This window comes from Labeo rohita, chromosome 7 (assembly GCF_022985175.1).
Source record: "Labeo rohita strain BAU-BD-2019 chromosome 7, IGBB_LRoh.1.0, whole genome shotgun sequence".
Taxonomy (NCBI): domain Eukaryota; kingdom Metazoa; phylum Chordata; class Actinopteri; order Cypriniformes; family Cyprinidae; genus Labeo; species Labeo rohita.
The window spans coordinates 6,792,381-6,815,179 of NC_066875.1; the positions used below are offsets into that span (position 1 = coordinate 6,792,381).

The following is a 22,799-nucleotide window of genomic DNA, read 5'->3' on the forward strand; positions in this document are numbered from 1 at the left end:
TTATGGGGACCAAATGTCCCCACAAGGATTTACTGGTATTACCATCCTTGTAACATTTGGTCCTTAACGTGGGGACATTTGTGAGGTCCCCATGAGGAAACAGGCTTATAAATCATGCAGAATGAGTTTTTTTGAGAAAGTAAAAGTGTGCACAGTCTCCTGTGAGGGCTAGGTTTAGGTGTAGGGTAGGTGTAGGGCGATAGAAAATAGGATTTGTACAGTATAAAAACCATTACGCCTATGGAATGTCCCCATAAAACATGTAAACACAACGTGTGTGTGTGTGTGTTTACAGGGCCACCACTTCCACCCAATTTATGAAATATTCTGTCATGTTGCATCAGTTCTTGTAATTCTACTATATCAGTAGTTCACCCTCCCACCGTTTTAAATATGTGTAATGTAATGGTGTTTAATATATTTATTATGATTTAATTTTGTGAATTAAAAATAGGCCTACACATGAACCTACTGTAAAGTTTTCTCTTTTGAAGTAGTGCTCACATATATTTTTTACTCTTAAATAACTTTACAGCGGTCCTGGTCATATATTATTCACAATATAAAAAAGCAGTTGTCTAAATATATTTGTAATATGTATTTTATTGACAAAGTTTTAAAACATAGGCCTTCCTCATTTCTCTTTTCTCGTCGTTTTGTTAGGCTGAGAACAATGACCTCTACTGCTCAGAAAACGTAACTGCAGTTCTTTTCATTTATTGCAAACACAGGAAATAGCTCCAACTAAATAGTGAAGTATTACAATTGTAATTATTATTATAAGTTAATTAGTTATTTAACCTTAACTTTAAAATGACTTTTCATTTTAGCCCAATGCTCACAGCCATTTCCAGAAACAAAGATCAATGCATGATTAAAAAAAAGAAAAAAGAACAAGTCTAGAGTTATTTTTCTTCAACCTATTTTATTGATACATAGCAGCACATTTACAGAAAAAATAGCTGCAAGAGTAAAAATGCCCCAACAAAAGCAAGGTATATTTTTTTGTAATAAACTGTCACAAATATGTCAGAAGTAGCTCATATATTTTATCATCACATCCAACAGAGACTTTCCAAACTTGACAACACATTATAGCAAACTGACACATAAAAGTATATTGCCATTAGACATAATACCTATTGTGCACATCATTATGGCACAATAGGAATTAGCATATATTAATAAGCAACAGAACCATAACAGTTTAAGTTCCTCTTTATTAAAGGATTAAAGAAGTCCAACTGAATATGAAAAGGCTGACTTATTTCTTGCACTCATCCTAACTGCTTAACTGTTTAAAACAATATATTGCCTGCTGCACAAAAATTAAACAGAAGCATATATTAAACAAACTGTAAAATAATATTGCATATTCTTTATCTAGTCAATTTTAAAGTGACACATACATGTATATTTCTTTGAAAAACTCATTTGTAAAGGGGCGTCGCTTTCGTGACCAGTCAAAACAAGGCAGTTGCCAGGAAATGATCTGCTTTTAAATACAAATCAGAAGGCACAGCTACCAATTACTGTACATTTACAATGTCAATCATTATAAAAACTGATATTAGAGACATTGTTTAGTATAGATTTTGTGATTGGGATGAATAGGAAGAATGTGTCTCAGTATACAAATAAATTAAACAACTTTTTAAGCCTCATTTGCAATGTTGAACTTAAAAAAACAAAAAAGACTGTGCACTTGCACAGTTTACCTATTACATTTTATTGATTTTTTTTTAATTTATAAATGTTATTTTACCCAAAACAGATGTTTAGATTTCTTAGTTGAACTATAAATAATTCATAACTGGTCCCAAGAATCATACAATATAGAATTTTTAGGGGCAATGTTTGTTTTTATATGGCTTGTATTTTCCAAAAGATTGATAAAATCATTATAGGAAGTCCAGTTCTGACCAGCCAGTTATTAAATCCCCTAAAAATCCAGAGTTGAGAAGCATGATATCCTTTTGCAATAGTGAAAGTACAATAGAAATGCACAACTGACTCCTGACTTTCAACAATGTCTGCGCAACCTAAACATAATGTTACAATAAGTGCATGGGCTCCACACGTTATTTTCTTTAAAAGACGACATACTGTATGACAGAAACGAAATATGTTGTAATTGCGCATTTCAATTGAAATCTAGGCATTGATTCTAATTGTGAAAATTCTTGAGACACAAAAATAAATATTTTCTAAAAAGAGGTATGGTGAAAAAGTAAATATTCACATAAATATTGAGTATTGTACAGAGATAAATCACAAAACAAACTCTTTTTTCCAGTTCCTGTTCACAGTTCTTCCCCATGCAGAGATATATGAGAGCACCCTTCAAGCAAAACTTCTCCAAAAAAAAGAGGATATAATAGTCTCTACTAAAAAGTAGGCATAAAAATCACCCAAGGTTCTGAGCAAAGAAAACGGTCAAAAATTTGACATTGAATACCATAGCAGGCTCAAATGAGCCATTTCTGTGACATTACAGAGAACAGCTCCCTCATAATGTATATATAAATATATATATAAATATATATATATATATATATATATATATATATATATATATATATATATATATATATATTCATCCTGATGCTAACAACAAGACAATCTACCAACTAACTTCATATCAGCCTAATATTCTGAGCACACAAACTAGTTTGGCAGCTTTACACCATGTCTGACGCTAGAACACATACATGAGCTTGATATTGCCAGAAACATATAGCTCACATAATGTTCCTCTACATTCAAAACTCACTTCATAGTCGAATATACAAACACCGAACCGCCTGAGCCACAAAAATGGCCAATTTAGATGAAAGGTTTAACATGGTCTTCGGTTTTGATATGCCGATGGCTATTTATTGGCTGTAAAATATTGCTCAAAACTATTACTGCTACAAAAAACAAAGGGTTGCTTCCCCAGCATATTGACCGTATGCCAGTATATTCAGAGAACTTGTGGATAATACTGGTCAGACACTCCCTTCTGATTTGCCAATAAAAACAATCGGCCTTGTTCCAGCGTACCAGACACTGGTAAATAAAATAACCCATCACAATGACACAAAATCATATAAGCATAAACTATCAATATTTTAGAATCAGTAAAGAATAAATTTAATAATGACACACTTTTAGAGGTATTATCATAAAATGTCACACATACGCATATATATACGACACTCAGACATGCAAAACAAAGCAGACACCGAGCTAAATGAGAAACGAGATGGCAAGAAATTACTTATGTAAACCAAAATCAAACATAAATATCAGAAGCCATTTGTTTTTTTTTTAGATTAACTGCTTTTTTAAAGCAGGAATGTACATTTCTAATTGGTATAGTATTATTCGGATTAGTCTAAACTAGACAAGTCCAAAGAGATGAAAGACACTGGAATACAGTAAACATGGTCTGAGACAGACATCTTGAAGAAATGTCAATGAGTCAGGAGTAACTAACCACACTAGAAACATATATAAAGTGCTAGAAGGAAAATGCCAAAACACTTTTTTTTGTTGTTTTTTTCACTTAGATATTTTCTTTCCCCATTTGACTACATCAAATATTTTTCCAAAAGAGAAATAGCTTATAGATACTCAAGTGTACTGAGACAGAAAGGTATTAATGACTTTATACAAAAAGTGTTAAAAATAAAAATCTCACTGCAGACTGCTTCTATCAAGCATTTGTGATTATGTGTTTAGTTTACAGCTAAAAATAGGTATCACAAAGTTATCCAAGGCTCACTCAGAAAGTGGGGAGTCTACAAATCATGTTCAGGCATAACCGCAGTCATCCCATGTGTCCCGATCTTCTCAAAATGCTGTCACTGTAAAAATAAAGAGATAATCGAGGCACGTTTCAGTTCTCCAGCAAAACCCTCTGGGGAATCTCTAGGTTTCCAGGTGCCTCAAATATCCTACTGTGTACTCAAGGAACTTCAATATATATTTCAAACGCCTCAAAGCCTTTATTTATGAGGGGGTTGCTGCGGAACTAATGACAGTCTTTATAGCGGGAACATATGGGTTGCATTTTGCTCCTCAGAGAACTGCTCTTTGTGAAACGATGCATTGAGGTTCTCCAGAGGGTTCTGAAGATGCAGATCATGGATTGACTTGTGATTCTGCCAGATCTTTCAACAGATCTGCTTTCTTATTGTCACTCTTAATGGCCTAAAGCCTGTGTTGCTATTTCTTTTAAGGGGTATGAGCAAAATATCTCCAAATTGACACTCAACTATCCAATGTGTGAAAGAAATATCTACGATCATATATGGAATGGAGATATTGGGCAGCTGCACCTTGAAGGACCTAGTAGGAGATGTTATTGCCTTGCTCCTGAAGGCTCACGAGAAGGTCGTCAATCTTCTCCATGTTCTGAGAGGTTGTCAAAGTGCTCTGCACGGTTCCAGGATCAGGCATGGACTGGCCAAGTAAAGACTGGATTTGCCCCTCGCTCTCTTGCTGACTCTGTCCAGACTGATTGATGGCAATGATCTGGTCAGACAGTGTAGATCCTTGGCTGTTCATCAGCTGACGGCACTCTGCAGAAGAAAAGAAATTGTTAGTGTGAGTTAAGGCTCGGAGTCAAACAGCTCTAAAGCAAGTATAGTTGAAGTTAAAAGTTCACATACACCTTACAGAATCTGCAAAATGTTAATTATTTCACCACAGTAAGAATGATCATACAAAATGCATGTTATTTTTTATTTAGTACTGCATTGAATAAGATATTTCACACAGAAGACGTTTACATATAGTCCACAAGAGAAGATAACAGTTGAATTTACTTAATTCTTAATACCGTGTTACCTGAATGATCCACAGCTGTGTTTTTTTGTTTCATGAGACCCTTGTTTGTCTTCAGGTCACACAAATTCTTTGGTTTTTCAGCCTTTTTGTGTATTTGAACCCTTTCTAACAATGACTGATTTTGAGATCCATCTTTTCACACAGAGGACAACTGAGGGACTCATATGCAACTATTACACAAGGTTCAAATGCTCACTGATGCTCCGGAAGGAAACACAATGCATTAAGAGCCGGGGGGTGAAAACTTTTGAACAGAATGGAGTTGTTTACATTTTTCTTATTTTGCCTAAATATCATATTTTTTATTTACTACTACCCTTCAGAAGCCACAGAAGATGCTTACATGTTTCCAAGAAGACAAAATAAGTAAAATATACCCTGATCTTCAAGTTTCAAAAGTTTTCACCCCCAGCTCTTAATGCATTGTTTCCTTCTGAAGCATCAGTGAGTGTTTGAACCTTCTGTAATAGCTACATATGAGTCCCTCAGTTGTCCTTAGTGTGAAAAGATGGATCTCAAAATCATACAGTCATTGTTGGAAAGGGTTCAAATATACAAAAAATGCTGAAAAACCAAAGAATTTGTGGGATCTGAAGGATTTTTCTGAAGAACAGCGAGCAGTTTAACTGCTCAGAACAAACAAGGGACTTGTCAACAATTATCACAAAACAAAACAAAAACAAAAAAACAGCTGTGGATCATTCATGTAACAACACTGTATTAAGAATCAAGTGTATGTAAACTTTTGAACAGGGTCATTTTTATAAATTGAACTGCTATTTTCTCTTGTGAACTATATGTAAACGTTTTTTTATGTGACATATCATATTCAGGTCAGTACTAAATAAAGAAATAACAAGCATTTTGTATGATCCCTCTTATTTTGGTCAAATAATTAACATTTTGCAGATTCTGCAAGGTGAATGTACAATTTTGACTTCAACTGTATGTTTAAGAAGATTGACTAACCATTCTGAATCTCAAAGAGGAACAGGTCTGGCTGCTGATTCTGGTTGGGTTGGGTGAGGTTTCCACTCATTGTGGTCTGAAAGAGTTGACTAGGCTGTTGCACTGGAGAGGAAGTGCTGGTCTGAATTCGGGTTACATCACTCTGTGGTGCAAAAAGAGGTTCTTGGGAAGCCATCCCCCCTTGGGCCATGAAGAGGTTTACAGTTTGTGAAGAGGCAGTACCAGAACTTGGAGCCAAATGCATTGGTTGCTGATCTTGGAAAATGGGCTTGTTTGAGGACGGGTTGACCACCATGGCCGTCTGATCCTGAAATGTCATACGTTCAGACGTCTCCTGCTGCCTGACTGTAACCATGCCAGCTTGAGAGAAGGGAAGGGAAGTGTTCTGTTGTTCTGGAGAAGCTAGACTGCTGTTGTTCATCGATCCTATCTGGACTTGTCCACCGAATAACAGATTGGAGGTTTGCTCTTGCGTCACTGGAGAATTTAAGGATCCGAGGAGTAGACTAGCCTGCTGCTGCTGACCAGGCGAGAGTTTGCTTGGTGATTGGGAGATGCTCTGGAACATGGAACCAGGTTGGGCATGCTGTGGTGACTGCTGCTGCTCCATCGGAGTGCCTTGCTGAATGGGGGACAGCTGGGGTGGAGACTGGAATACAGATGGGGCCTCGAGAGAAGAAGTGAGAAAGGCGAGTTGCTGTGGCTGGCCTGGTACTGCATTCTGGGAAAGAAACATACTGGTTGCAGAGGGCTGAGCTTCCGCAGACATGTTGGACCCACCGAGAACTGTGAGATTGCTCTGGAAAAGAGAAGCTTGGACCTGATCTGAATTAGGTGAGGTCTTTTGTGTGTGGAAAAGAGCCTCCTGTGGGCTTTGGGCTTCGGTCATGGCCGTCGGACTGTGAAACAGGGAAGGCGAGGAATGACTGGGCTGCTGCTGAAGAAAGTCGGTTGCTTGTTGAAACAAGGATGCTTGTTGCTGTTGCTGCTGCTGTTGCTGTGATGGGGTTTGCTGGAAGAGGGAGTTTCCATTCTGAACCATACTTTGGGAAGAGCTCTGCTGCTCTGAACTGCAATGGATTTGAACCTGGGGCTGAAAGAGCTGATGCTGAAGGTTCTCCAGAGCTTGTTGCTGCTGCTGCAACTGGATTTGCTGCTCTTGTTGCTGAATGTGCTGCTGCTGTTGGTGTATTTGCTGCTGTTGTTGCTGGATTTGCTGCTGCTGTTGTTGGATTTGCTGCTGCTGCTGTTGAAGTTGATGATGTCTTTGTTTTGACAGCGAGTTCTCGCTCTGGATATGGATGTTGCAGAATCCCTTCGCTTGCAGCTGCCGCACGGCCTGCTCCAGTTGTGCCACCTCATCCGGAGGTAGAAGTGAGAGCTGCTGCTGTGAGCTGTCATCAATCTGGGAAAGGCCCACCACTGAACCACCGCTGCTGCTTGTCCTCTCCTGTCCAAGACTCTCTCTGTGTTCCAAGAGGAATGGCTGAACTCCTTGCTGGAGAAGAGATTTATTAGGCACATGGAAAGAGCCACTCGGTGCAAGATTCTGTTCCTGGATGGTGCTGAATGGTTCTTTGTTGGAAAAGACAGAATTCTGAGATTGATCCTGTTCTCTTGTTTGGTGTGCCAGCGGACTGGAAAATTTGCAGTTGTTGGTGGAGATCTCAGCACTCATATCTAAGGCTTGCTGGGCTGAATTGATGACTTCAGACGTCTGTAGGGTTACAAACAAGGAATTTATCCAAAAATTAGGGCTGCCCTAGACTAAAGATTTTTCTGGTTGATTAGTAGTCGTTCATTTTAAAGCATTAGTCAACTATTAGATGCACGTTATTATTAAACGATATAAATAATAATAATGAGACTTTAATTGCCCACATAGCCTAATAAGCGCTCAAGCGCACTGGCTGATATAATAACTATGAATGTTTTAGGGAAAAAACAGTAAGGAGGCTGCATTAATGTTTTAATAATTTATTGATAAACTAGTGCTTTTTTTGTTTTCAGCGTAAGAGATGAAGTCGGCGATGGCAACACAGACACATCATCTTCGCAGTAGAGGATGCGCCTGTATGCATGTTTCATACGGATTACATAATCTGAGAATTTTTGTTCTCCATTTGAATTGGTTCATATGAAAGTAGACATTTCACTCTCTACAGATATATTTTTTATGTCTGTAAGACATACACAGAGTTTTGAAGTTTTGCTCTCAAGTTCTCAGAGACCTAGACGGCAGAAAGCGCATCCTGTTTGTTTTTATTATTTTACAAAAGCGCAACGTTTCGTTGTTATTGTGAGTGCACACAAATAAACGTAGAGTCTTTTCAGATTCAAAAGATGTATTACTTCTATCTCTATGACCAAAAATGACTTTTAAGAGCAAGTGATCACACCTGGTACCTCCATCTAGTATGCAGTGACCGTGCAACTGTTCGGCTTCCACACTCCGTACAGACACTTCAATAGTGCACATTTCTAGGTTAACATTAGATTAAGATGCCATGTAAAGTTGCTACTACATACATCTTTCAGATAAAAAGCCATAAATGAATGAATGAATGATAGGTGAGCGTTTGGATGTCCTGCCAGATATACTATATTACCACATAAACAAACCATTAATGAGCTGTCGGTCATGGATTGCATGACTTCACCACTTCCTGTGCATTTTTTTTCTGCAACTATGCGACTATAAAAATTTTGATCAACCAACCTTTTTTTGACGACTAACGGTTAGTTGACTATTAGGGTGCTGCCCTACGAAAAATACAGAACTGCTTGATGTAGTGCTGATTTATTGTGGTGGTGATTTGTACAAACCTTGAAGGCTGAGGGGTTACTGGAGACCTCCATTGGAGTGACTTCTTCTCGTTTAACAAGAGGCAAAACAGGCGTCATCAAGGCAGTATCAATTACTATATGAAACAAAAGACAGTGGGCCAGTGACACTTACAGTACATAAACCTGGCTGCCATGGAGCACTATTACATAAAGCTGATAGACACATAGATGTTTGCTCACCTTTCATTTGTTCAAAACAACACGGTGTCACTGGAGGCAAGACTTCCTTTTTCACAGAAGAATCGACAACTGTAAAAAAAGCATGTTTCTAGATCAGTGATTTTTAGAATGCATCCCAGTACTGTTCCTAGAGGCACACCCAGAGTGCATGTTTTCAAACTCTTCCAAAAGAAACACACCTGATTCAACTCGTCATTAGTAGAGATTCCAAGTCCTGATATGGATGAGTTAGATAAGGGAGGCACCCAAAATGTGTACTGTTGGTGTGCCTCCAGGAACAGGGTTGGGATACACTTCTTAATAAACACTTTTTAGCAAACCTGGGTCACGTTTACAGTGGAGATTAAACTGACCTGGCTCTGGAGTGTATGTAAATGGTTGAACATCATGGGAACGTCCAGCATTCGTAACAACATAGATACCAACAGATACAGGAGATGTGATAGCTGGATTTTGATATGGAGGGACTTTGACTATGAGGTGATTCTAAAAGAGGAGAAAGTCAAAGATAAAAAAAAATTCCACAGTTTATTTATTAATTTACGGCAGTTGAATCTGACTCTGTTAATTTATATGACTTTAAAGATTCAGACAATTTAATAAAATTCACTCAAATTGACCATATGTTGTTGCAATTTTAATGCTCACCAGATTTATGTACTCCTCTATTTTTTTTAGCCATTTTTACATACATTTGTGTACATTTTGGACCCTATGCATAAGTATAATAGAGCTCTATAATAGAGCTAGCTGTGGTAGCATTTAAAAAAAAACACTGGAAATTACCAAGATTACTGCTGATATTTCAGGGCAGGTCAAAAGCAAAAGCAAATACACTACCATGTATCCAAATAAATAAATACATACACTACCATGGATCCAAATAAATAAATAAATACACTACCAGTCAAACGATTTTGAACAGTACGATTTTTAATGTTTTTCAAGTGTCTTTTCAAGTCTCTCAAGTCTCTTTTGCTCACCAAGCCTGCATTTGTTTGATGCAAAGTACAGCAAAAACAGCAAAATTCTGAAATATTTTAACTATTTAAAATAACTGTTTTCTATTTGAAACTGTTTTCTATTTTAAAATGTAATTTATTCCTGTGATTAAAGCTACATTTTCAGCATCATTACTCCAGTGTCACATGGTCCTTCAGAAATCATTCTAATATGCTGATTTGCTGTTCAAGAAACATTTTATTATTATTATCAATATTTAAAGCAGCTGTTTTTAACATAACACTAATAATAATAAATGTTTTTTGAGCAGCAAATCAGAATATTAGAATGATTTCTGAAGGATCATGTGATTGGAGTAATGACACTAAAAACTCAGCTTTGAAATCACAGGAATAAATTACATTTTAAAATATATTCAAATTGAAAACATTTATTTTAAATAGGACAATAGGATTTTTTTAAAAATGTACTGTTTTGCTGTACTTTGGATAAAATAAATACAGGCTTGGTAAGCAGAAGAGACTTCTTTAAAAAACAAACAAAAAAAAAAACATTAAAAATCATACTGTTCAAAAACTTTTGACTGGTAGTGTATATTCAACACTTGCTCAGAAAGAACTAAAAATGGTATTGCGTACTGCTTATTTATCTAGGTCAGTAATCTGCCGCTCTTCCAATATTCATGTCAGGCAACAATCGGAGGCACCAATATCTGTGACCTGTGCAAAGCTGCCTCTATTTTTGTAGTGCTTGATCAGCCCACCCAGTCAAATAATAGACACAGCAGATGCTATGGCTTACCTGATGGAAAAACTCCATGTCAATGTCAGCCTCTGCTTTCCAGGATTTATCATCTGCTACAGTCAAAAAGGCAAAGGTTAAACAGTGCAGGAAATCTGCACAGAAAAGGGCATGATACTTTTTAACATGTAGAGATACCTGAAGAATTCTCCTGAAATATGACCTTGGTTCCTTTGAGAAAGTTTTTTCCAATAATAAAGACTTCGCTCCCCCCTTTAACCGAACAGCTGTGCAAACTCTTCTTGAGAATCTCAGGTACTCCTGCAGGCTGGGCTATAAAAAACAGGACCAATCGGAGAAAGAGAGAAAGCGACCATTAGGATACACAACCAGGTAACAATGTTTCTGTGCAGCAGACCATTACTAAATATTTAGTCAACAAAGCCATATAGCCAAATCTCGTGACTAGCGAAAAACCTGGTTACTTTTGCTTTGAATCCACAGAAGGAAACCATGAAGGAACACAGGTTTTATGCTGGTAATGCATATCCAGAAGTGCATTTACCTAGAAAAATGGGCAAGATTCACATTTATGCTTTTTAATCTCATGGTACAATTACTTCGAGTTTAATTGTCAGTGAATTAGTTTTAACTTCTCAGTTGAGTAAAATTCTAAATCAAATTAATAACATGATAATTAAATGAACTGCAAATAATCATTCACATACGCATATGCTGTTTTTTTTACAGGCTTCCCACACCTTGGTTAACTTTAACATAAAGATCTTTCAAAGACTTTCCAGGTCCAATACCCTCATATTCAAGCACTTAATGTGGGGATACAATTCAAGTGAGAGCAAGGTTACATCGTGTTACCTTGTAAGATACATTGTTACAGATTTTGTGTGTCAAACACAACTATGCAAAAGAACGTTTTATTCGAACTTCACAGCTTATTTTTGCAATGTTTCACGGTGTGTCTGTGAAACGTTGAGGTACCATTGTAGTCGTTTCGTGCACACGTAAACGTCATGGCAACATACAACACAAAGTACCTCACACAGAAAACACTTAACGTAACGGGTAAATGCGTGTAACAAATGTAAATCTAGCAAGCTAGTATGCATAGGCCATGAAGTGTTGGCAAAATAACACTTTAGTGGACCGGAGGGAATAATATGGAATTTTTTCCAGAAAACCTCTTGCACAAAATAAATTCAAGCATTTTCAAGGACATGTATCTATGTATGTTCAAATGTATCAAAAGCTTTCCAGTGCCATGAAATGTTTTTTCAGATTCACAAACTTTCAAGGATTTCAAGGACTTGTGGGAACCATGTTTTTACCATTCCACAGCATGAGTGCCACCAGTGTTGGGGAAAGTTACTTTTAAAAGTAATGTATTACAATACTGAGTTACTCCCTAAAAAAGTAACCAATTACGTTACTTAGTTACTTTTTATGGAAAGTAATGCGTTACTTTACGTTTGCATTACTTTTTAAACCTGGGCAAGGCTTGCTTGCTTAATTTTAATATTAAAAGTTCTATTTTTGGCAAATGTAAAAGCCTTTTCACAACAAAAGCCTCAGGCTTTGAGAAAAGTAAATTCACGTCCGTACAGTAGACCACAGAAGAAAAAAAAACCTCAACTCTTCAGCAATAAAAAAAGGAAAACAAATGTTAGATTATCTTGAGTAATTTTTGCTTATTACTATGGTTGAATTGTATTATTTAACATATTTAATTATTGCAGGTTTGCATCATATTCTGAGTTGAATTTCACTGTTTTTATTCATTTTGAGGAATACTGAATCTGTTTTTTTTGTGAGATGAATTAATGCATGTTCACATTTATTCTAGAACTAAAGTAACATCTTACTCCCGATTTCTCTCAATATGGGGATTTTGGGAGAGTAACTGGTGTTACTCATTTGAAAAAAGTGTTACTCATTTGAAAGATATTTTACTACTTTACTAGTTAGTTGGAAAAATTAATAATATTACGTAACTGCGTTACTTGTAGTGCGTTACCCCCAACACTGAGTGCCACACCTTTAAAGGGGTCATCGTCCGAATTTATCCGCAAAACTTGCTAACTAGCACATTATTAGGAAAGGCGATTTGCAAAGATGCATAAAAAACCTTTATACTCACTTCTGCTGTAGGTGAAGCTGCATCATGTATGATTTGCGCGAACATAGTCGCATTTAGTCAGATCAGGGATCGGCGCATTTTATTTTTTTTATTTTCATTTCGGGCTAAAATCATGAGTTCATAATCCATAATAACCTTTCCTTCAGTGAAACAGCCCATCCCCTGTTGTCCTCTCACATCAAAATCAGAACTGTTTTCACTTGTAAACCGTGCTTGATCTGTACAAATTTTTCTCCTGATTCACATAAAAGAACTTAAATTATGGCAATATTATGGATAGAAGACTCATACTTTAGGCTTACAATGGTTTGAAGTTAAAAGTCTCAATGGATTTGTTTCCAACAAACACACAGCTATTTACTTCACAAGACATTAACTGATGGACTGGAGTCATTTGGACTGCTTGCTTGATGGCACCCATACACTGCAGAGGATCTATTGGTGAGCAAGTGATGTCATGCTTAATTTTTTTCAAATCTGTTCTGATGAAGAAACAAACTCATCTACATCTTGGATGTCCTGAGGGTGAGAACATTTTCAGCAAATGTTAATTTCTGGATGTACTATTTCTTTAAAAATCCTAATGCAAATCCTTAGGGATAGTTCACCCAAAAATGAAAATCACCACAGGATTTACTCACCCTCAAGCCATCCTATGTGTAGATGACTTTATTCTTTCAGACACATACAATCAGAGTTACATTAATGTCCTGGCTCTTCCAAACTTTATAATGGCAGTGAATGGCTGCTGAGATTTTGAAGTCCAATAACGTGCATCGATCCATCATAAAAAGTACTCCAAGGCTCCAGGGGTTAATAAAGGCCTTCTGACACAAATCAATGCATTTTGTTTTGCTCTCTTCACTGCACTTTTGCATTCATCACTGCTCTCGCCTATGTCATCTGCTGGAATGCCACTCTCTAAAAGTTTTAAATATGGATATTTTTCTTACACAAATGCATCGATTTACTTCAGAAAACCTTTATTAGCCCCCCAGAGCTGTGTGGAGTACTTTTTATGATGGATGGGTGCACTTTATTGGACTTCAAAATCTCAACACCCATTCACTTCCATTGTAACGCTTGGAAGAGCCAGGACATTTGTAAGCCTGGACCACAAAACCAGTCCTAAGTAGCACGGTATATTTGTAGCAATAGCCAAAAATATGTTGTATGGGTCAAAATTATCGATTATTAGGATATTATGTAAAGATCATGTTCCATTAAGATATTTAGTAAATTTCCCACCACAAATATATCAAAGCTTCATTTTGAGTAGAACTTCATTTGGACAACTTTAAAGGTGATTTTCTCAATATTTTGATTTATTGCACCCTCAGATTCCAGATTTTCAATAAGCTAACAAACCATACATCAATGGAAAGCTTATTTATTCAGCTTTCAGATGATGTATAAATCTTAAAGGAGAAGTCCACTTCCAGAACAACAATTTACAGATAATGTGTCTTTCTTTCTTCAGTCATTAAGAAATTGTGTTTTTTGGGGAAAACATTTCAGGATTTTTCTCCATATAATGGACTCCTATGGTGCCCCGAGTTTGACCTTCCAAAAGACAGTTTAAATGTGGCTTCAAACGATCCCAAATGCGGTTGTAAAGGAAGAAGGGTCTTTTCTAGCGAAACGATCGGTTATTTTCATTAGAAAAATACAACTTAAATACTTTTTAATCTCAAATGCTCATCTTGTCTTGCTCTCCCTGAACTCTGTGTATTCTGACTCAAGACAGTTAGGGTATGTTGAAAAACTCCAATCGTATTTTCTCCCTCAACTTCAAAAATGATTTCAAAACCATCCTACATCACTGCAGAAGTACGACACAGTCTTTGCAAAGTGAACATGCAAAGAAGATCAAACACCCTTAACAAAAAAGGTGATATAGGATGATTTTGAAGTTGAGTGAGAACATGAGATTGGAGTTTTTCGACATACCCTAACTGTCATGAACCGGAAAAAAAACAGAAGTTGGGAAGAGCAAGACAAGACGAGCCTTTGACATTAAAAAGTATATAAATTGTATTATTTTTATGAAAATAACCAATTGTTTCGCTAGATAAGACCCTTCTTCCTCGGCGAGGAGGGGGTGAGTACATCATCTGTAAATTGTTGTTCTGGAAGTGGACTTCTCTTTTAATTAAAAAAAAATGTGGCTTATGACTGTTTTATATGGTCCAGGGTCGCAATTTTTAATACAACTCAGATTGTATTTGTCTGAAAGAAGAAAGTCACATACACCTAGGATGGCTTGAGGGTGAGTAAATGATGAGGTAATTTTCATTTTTTAATGAACTATCCCTTTAACACAATCAAAATCATTTCCTGTGATAATCGACAGAATGCTACAGATGGTGTCAGCAGAACTTAAATTACAACCAACCTGAACCACTCCTCTACTTTACTTGCTGGTGACACAGAAATTCAATTTCAAAACAAAGTACTGCAATTCATCACAGGCCTAGTAGCTCTCTTCAGCAGGCACCTGATATTCTGGCTTGGATTCATTTTTTATTTTTTTTTGGCTCTATGGCCTTAATAATATAAACATTCATTACCCCCCCCCCTTCTAATCCCTACCTCTCCTATGTGATGAGAGCACCAGCTGGGCTCGCCAGCAGGGAGATGCTATGAATAACCCAAAGCCACTCACTGCACAGTATGGGAGACGACGAGGTCTGTAACGTGAGCACAGAGCCATCCGGGCGTGGGATGTTGACTCGAAACACCAGCCTGGCACGGGTACTCTTCTTCTTAGATCCAGCCACCCCGATACGGGCCTCCACGTCAGCATTCCTGAGCTTCAGGATCCCCACGCAGTCCACACTGTAGAGACACCTGAACGTCAGCTGGTCACTGTCAGTGTCAATGCTTTCAACCACATTTCAACACTACAGCCTCTGAATGTAAAGCATGAAAGTCTGATGCAATTCTACATAGCTGACATGTCGTTACATACGCCAGAGTCATATTGCTGCTGGGATCCAGAGGCACTTCGATGACAGTGGTGCCTTCGATGTCCACCTCCCTACAGGCGGTTGTGTTACGGCCAGTAACTCTGCAAGCCTGGTAGAAGCCGTGGGGCTTCACACGTCCAGCATCATTGCCTACAAAAATCTGCAGGACTACTGACTCCTTCACACCCTCAAGCTACGATAATCAAGAAACTTGTGATTAACTAAGAGTAACATGCATCCTTTAATCAATAGTGAAAAGTATGAAACATAGGATTTGTCTAACTGTAGGTTCTTTTGGTTCAAGTAACTCCATGTGACCCACCTTGATAGTAGGGAAACCCTGCTGTGTTCGGTCTTTCACAGATCCACGGCTGCCTTCAGTCAGGTAACGCGCTCTGTGTTGAGTCTCAGGCTGCACCACAATCTTCAGTTCTTTCCCTTCACTTTTCTGAGGATACTGACAAGACAGTATCCCACCTTTGAGACCAGATGCTTGTGGTCCATCGGAGCTATGTATTAAAGATGATGCACATCAGCTGAAAGCTACTTTAACAGTGGCTTATAAACCATAAATTTATCCAGAAATGAAATTTATGTCACAAATTACTCTCTCTTTTTATTCCAAGACCTGTTTGACTTATTAGTTACAAAAGCCGCCAGTTACTGAAAGTCAGAGCCAGATTGCAGATTTTCAGCAGCTGGAGTTGAGGGAATTTACAGAAAATTCTAGTTAATCCAGTCGGAGGACCTCAACATATGATATTGAGCCAAAGGCTTTCATTTGCCATCTGTCTTTTTTGTCATCTTGAGTTTTTAGTATTTAGGAACAATCTAAATTTCTGCTAGTGTGTGATCCTCAGTAGTGCATAATTTTGTGTATGATGCCCAGTTTTTTTCTGTAACCATTTACAAAGATGCCAAAGGTGTGTGATGCTATTCAGATTTGAAAAGACATGTCATATATTCCAGTTTTTACTTTCTTTCTTGGAACATAGTCATGGCCAAAAATATCAGCACCCTTGCAATTCTGTCAGAAAATGCAACACTTCTCTCAGAAAATTGTTCCAATTGCAAATGTTTTGGTATTCACATGTTTTTTTTTTTTTTATTATTTGCATTGGAACAACACAAAAAACTGAGAAGAAAAGTAAAATCTGATACAATTCCACACAGAACCCAAAAAATGCACTGAACATTATTGGCACCCTTAACTTAATATTTGGTAGCACACCCTTTGGAAAAAACAACTGAAATCAATCACTTCCTGTAACCATAAATGAGTTTCTTACACCTCTCTACTGGAATTTTGGACCACTCTTCTTTTGCAGACTGCTCTGGGTCATTCAGATTTGAAGGATGCTGTTTTGAGATCTCTCCACAGGTGTTCTATGGGATTCAGATCTGGACTCATTGCTGGCCATTTTTAGAACTTTCCAGCGTTTGTTTGTAACCATTTCTGAGTGCTTTTTGAAGTGTGTTTCGGGTCATTGTCCTGCTGTAAGACCCATGACCTCTGGTGGAGACGCAGCTTTCTGGCACTGGCCACTACATTGCACCCCCAAAATTTCTTGGTAATCATCAGATTTCATGATACCGTTCACACAGTCATCCAGTGCCAGAAGCAGCAAAGCAGCCCCAAAACATCTTTGAACCTCCAGTATGTTTGACTGTAGGGACTGTGTTCTATTCTTTGAAGGCCTCATTTCTTTTTCTGTAAACAGTGCCATGATGTAATTTATCAAAAAGCTACTTTTGTCTCATCTGTCCACAGTACCTTCTCCCAGAAGGATTGTGGTTTTGTCACATAGGTTTTGGCAAACTCCAGTCTTACTTTTTTATACAGTGGTGTCCTCCTGGGTCTCTTACCATAGCGTCCCTTTTGATTCAGATGGCGATGGATAGTGCTGACGCTATTGTACCCTGTGTCTGCAGATCAGCTTGAATTTGTTTGGAAGTTAATCAGCGTTCTTTATCCACCATTAGAACAATCCTTCGTTGTAATTTTTCATTAATTTTACTTTTCCGTCCATGTCCAGGGAGGTTAGCTACAGTTCCATGGGCTGTAAACCTCTTGATGATATTGCGCACAGTGGACACAGGAACATTAAGATCTCTGAAAACGGACTTGTAGCCTTGAGATTGTCCATGTTTTTCCACATTTTTTTTTCTCTCAAATCCACAGACAAGTCTTCACACTTCTTTCCATGCTCAGTGTGACACAACACAAAGGTTGAGTCAACTTTTCTCCATTTTTAACTGGTTGCAAGTGTGATTACTATATTAGCCACACCGGTTACATCCCACAGGAGTGTCTAAATACAAATTACAGGAGCATTTCTTTCTTACAATTTTGACAAGGTGCCAATAATTTTGTCCAGTCCATTTTTGAGTTCTGTGTGAAGTTTTATCATGTTTGACTTTTCTTCTCTGTTTTTGTGTTGTTGCAGTGCAAACAAAAACAATAAGCATGTGAATACCAAAACATTTGCAACTGGAACAATTTTCTGAGAGAAGTGTTGCATTTTCTGACAGAATTGCAAGGGTGCTGATATTTTTGGTCATGACTGTAAAAGAAAAACTGGGCAATTTGAAACATTAATAGAACATAAAGAAATAATGTTTTCATGACTTGATGAGAATGCTAGCAGTTATGAACAAACAAACTAATTTGTTCAGTAATGTTAATAGGATGTTCATTGAAAGTCATTTAGTCTTTAATAACATTCTCAAAACAAACTATCATTTAAACATTGTTTATGGAACGTTTTTCTGAATCATTTTAGTTGGACATTCTTTTAACATTTTTAAATGTTACTACTTTCAGATATAACAGTTCTATAATGTTTGCAAAACTATAAAATTGAACATTTTTTAGGAATGTTTTTGGAACATTTTTATTAGCTGGGAACATCTTGTCTAATATCTAGGGCCAGTTATTCAAAAGTAATCTGATGGGATTTCAGCTATCGCAGTGGTTTTCAAACCTGTCCTGGAAGCACCCCTGCCCTGCACATTTTGTATGTCTCCCTTATCAGACATACCCAATTCATGTTGTGCAGCCTCTACTAACGAGCTGATGAGCTGAATCAGGTGTGTTAGATGAGGGTGACATAGGCCGTTTCTCAATATGCATTCTTATGCGATCTTGCATCTTTGTGTTCTCGCTCTACGTCATCATTAACCGTCGAAGTTCAATTCCAATACTCAAGAACGCAAGTACAGAGGACACATGAAAGTGCCCGCATGTGTTCTTGAAATCGAGGATGCAGTGAATGCAGACTTGAGAGACTCGAACCGTTAGAAATCACAGAAGACGCATTTGTTTGTGATGTTATTGTGCACTGTGTGCTGCTGTCTCGCTCCTTACAACCTGCTGGGACTGTCAGTTGAGCAGCAAGAACACAGCGCATCTCAATTCTCACAAAGAAGAGTTGTGTGTTCTCGCATCATTCCGAGTTTGTTCTTTCAAGGAAGTCTGGCAAGACCAGTCTCCACGAGAACACGAGTCAGTTCTTTGCATTCTTGGAATTGAGAAACAGCCATAGGCCTACAAAATACGCAGGGCAGGGGTGCTTCCAGGACTGGTTTGAAAACCACTGAGCTATTGGATTGGATCAAATGTTGACAATGAGTTGTATACTAGGAAAAAAAAAGGTTCTGAAATCGAATCCCCAAAAAGCTGTCAAAATCAAACAAAAATATTATTTTTAATATTACATTTTAATTAGTTTTTTTTTTTTTAAACTACATTGGCACAATCATTGTGTAAATGCAATGCGAAACTCTTCTGAGCGAATGCAAAACATTGACATTTTTGGTAACACTTTACATTAAGGTGTCATTTGTTAACATTAGTTAATGTATTAACTAACATGAACGTTCGTGGACAACACATACCTTATTTATTAATCTTTGTTAACATTAGTTAATAAAAATACAGTTGTTTACATTTGTTCATGTTAGTTCACAGTGCATTAACATTTTAAATGCATTAATGTTAATAAACATGGCTTGTGATTTTAATAATCCATTAGTAAATGCAGAAATTAACATTAACTAAGATAAACAAATGCTATAGAAGTATTGTTCATTCTTGTATTTCTGTAGTTAACTAATGAGCCTTACTGTAAAAGGTTACCCATTTTTTCCATCACCATGTCCCTTTAGGGGCTCTGTAGAGCACTAGTAATCCAGATTTGGTAATCTGACAAAATATTTATCTGGATCATTGTCAGTTTTGCTTTGAAAAACCAGCAGAAAAGTAAGATAGATTACCTGATCCTGGGGTCAGTTGTTCAAAAGTAACCTGATCGGATTTTGGCCATCGGATTAAATAAAAAAATTTGAAAATGGGTTGTTCAAAAGAAAAAAAAGGATTCTGAATTCAGAATAGATCATAAAGTCCAACCTTGGTTTTGATTTGGATTATATCCTCAGTTTGTGTTTTAGTAAGATTGGGATGCTTTTGATTTAAAAAAAAAGGATTATTCTGATCCCAAAAGAAGGGTGGATTTCAGGGACAAAAATGTAATAAAAGTTTAAAACTCGTCCAAAAAATACAACATTTGTAACATGTAATATATCCCCAAATCCCCAAATTCAACAGCTGTCAAAATCAAGCAAAAAATATATTTAATTTAAAGTTTGTTTTTTTGTTTGTTTCTGCATTCTCACAGATAAAATGTTGCATATATTTTATATATATATATAATTATGTATGTATACAGTCATGTGAAAAAGTTAGGACACCCTATTGAATGCCAAGGTTTTCCATATCAGGACATCATTAAAAAAAAACTGGTCCTCTTAAAATTTGAAATATATTTCGTTATATCGAAAATATAACCTCAGATGAACAACAACACATGACAAATTGCACCGTGTCAAAAAAAAGCCTCTTCTATCTAAAAAAACACAACATTGCAGCACAGTTTAGGTCTGCAAAGTTGCATCTGAACAAAACACAAGTCTTCTAGAATAATGTCCTTTGAACAGACAAGACCGAAGTGGAGATGTTTGGCCATAATGCACAGCGCCACGTTTGGTGAAAATCTAAAGAGCATGTCAGCACAAACAAAACATACCAAAAGACAAGCATGCTGGATGAGGGCTGATCATTTTGGACTTGTTTTATAGCCACAGGACCTGGACACCTCACAGTCATTGAGTTGGCCATTAACCTCATCTGTATATCAAAGTATTTTAGAGTCAAATGCGAGGGCATCTGTCTGACCACTAAAGTTGGGCCAAAAGTGGGTCATGCTACAGGACAATGATCCAAAGCACACCAGCAAATCTACAACAGAATGGCTGAAAAGAAAAGAATCACGGTCATCCTAATGCTGTGGTGAGAGCTGTGCATAAGCAAACAAACCTCAATAAACTGGAGCAACGTTGAAAAGAAGAGTGGTCCAAATTCCTCCAGAATGATGTGAGAGATTGAGAAAGTCACACAGAAAACGAATGTTTCAAGTTATTGCTGCTAAAAGTGGATCTACAGGCAACTGACTCATAGGGTGTCCTAACTTTGTCACACATGGCCTTTCCCTCTTGGCTGTATTTTTCTTAAATAAATAATGACACTGTGTGATATGTCATGTGATGATGTTTATCTGAGGATTTATTTTCCAAATTTTAAGACCTGCCAAGGACCAGATCATTTTTTATTATGTCCTGATACAGAAAACCATGAAATTCAATAGGGTGTCCTAACTTTTTCACATGACTGTATATATATATATATATATATATATAATTTTCTGATATTTTTTGTTAGTAGGTGCAGGACACTATAGCTTATTTATGTGAGGACAGCAAAATAAAGTAAACTGTGACATATTATACCCAATAATTCTTCATACATTGAACTACTAGTAGAACTGATAAAACATCAGAACAAAAATTATTTAGACACTTTGACCTGATCATGTTTTGTACGTGTTTTTTTCTTTAATTGCTAATGCCACCTTTTTACACCACAGAATAAACAATGGTTAACTGGTCAACAAAGTATTGATAGTTGTGTAAATACTGTCATACTAACAGTTGTCCATGACATACCTTTCTATCAAAGTTATCTGACATTATCTAAAATAAATTTGTTCTGACACAATTTAACTCTGAGTTACTATCATATTTTATTACCATTTTCTAAATTATAGTGAATAAAATGTGATAATGTGAGAAATGTTGAAGGTGTCTGAATAAATTTTGGTTTGACTGTATATATATACGTATATGTCCCTTTAGGGACTCTGTAGAGCACTAGTAATGCAGATTTGGTGTTTACGTGGATCATTGTGATCCAATCCAATTTTGCTTTGAAAAAAGAAATGTAAGATGAATTACCTGATCCTGGATAGCAAAACATGGTATTTTCAAATTCAGATCATTGCTGATCCAGCTTTTTGAACAACTGGCCCCTAGGGTTTATAATGACACATGACAGAGTAAATGACAGATTTTTAATTTTTGAGTGACCTGTAATTGGATTCAATATTTTGGTTCCTTCACACCAATCTCCAAAAAAGAGGCACCAAAGTTTTTATGAAGTGTACCGTGGTACTAAATGACTCACCTTGCTTTGGAACAGGTCTTGCTGTCTGGGCCAAGTTGCGAGAGCACAAAGTGTGGACCTTTGGCACTATCTGCATCGAAGACATCCATGCTGGCTTCTTCAGCAGGAACCGGCTTTGGCCCAGGCTTCTGTCGCGGGGTGCACTTACGGGCCTTGCGGGGCACTTCAGTGTTGTCATTGTAGGAGCTGGAGCTCACAATACTGAAGTTGGACACCGAGTTTTCCATCCAGATGCTGTTACTCTGCTCTGAGTCGAGAAGCAGCTCATCCTGGCAGGACATGTGACTGTCATCGAACAGGTCCTCGGGCGGAGGCGAGATGTTAAGGACAGGCCGTTTGGAGGGTGTCATCTGGTGTTGCTGCTGGGGCTGCTGACCTCCTTTTTCTCGGCCGGAAAGCTTGTTTTCCGCAGCCAGGACCTCGGCTTTTCTTCGACCGCTAACATCTCCCGGCGTGCTGCTTTCGTGCGTGGCGATGCGTTCTGAAGCTGAGGTGGAAGAGGTGGGAAAAGCACTGCGAGGACTTCCCATGCTCATAGCAGAAGAGGCGGACGAGGCATCTG

At 37.4% G+C, this 22,799-nt stretch overlaps 1 protein-coding gene across 5 annotated transcripts in view; it reads right to left on the minus strand.

Moving 5' to 3' along the window:
* Positions 1-905: 905 nt before the first annotated feature.
* The window catches only part of nfat5b (nuclear factor of activated T cells 5b), a 70,183-nt gene continuing 48,289 nt past the window's right edge, over positions 906-22,799 (minus strand). For 4 of the 5 annotated variants that reach the window (XM_051114472.1, XM_051114477.1, XM_051114475.1 and 1 more), the window contains 11 exons: positions 22,238-22,796; positions 15,983-16,169; positions 15,663-15,853; positions 15,357-15,529; positions 10,735-10,869; positions 10,597-10,652; positions 9,186-9,318; positions 8,833-8,901; positions 8,632-8,726; positions 5,806-7,522; positions 906-4,568 (listed from right to left, as the gene is read on the minus strand). In XM_051114472.1, the coding sequence (XP_050970429.1) occupies positions 4,336-4,568; positions 5,806-7,522; positions 8,632-8,726; positions 8,833-8,901; positions 9,186-9,318; positions 10,597-10,652; positions 10,735-10,869; positions 15,357-15,529; positions 15,663-15,853; positions 15,983-16,169; positions 22,238-22,796 (3,548 nt within the window). In that variant the 3' untranslated portion in view covers positions 906-4,335. The remainder of the gene's footprint in view (positions 4,569-5,805; positions 7,523-8,631; positions 8,727-8,832; positions 8,902-9,185; positions 9,319-10,596; positions 10,653-10,734; positions 10,870-15,356; positions 15,530-15,662; positions 15,854-15,982; positions 16,170-22,237; positions 22,797-22,799) is intronic. The other variant, XM_051114473.1, reaches the window with a different exon arrangement.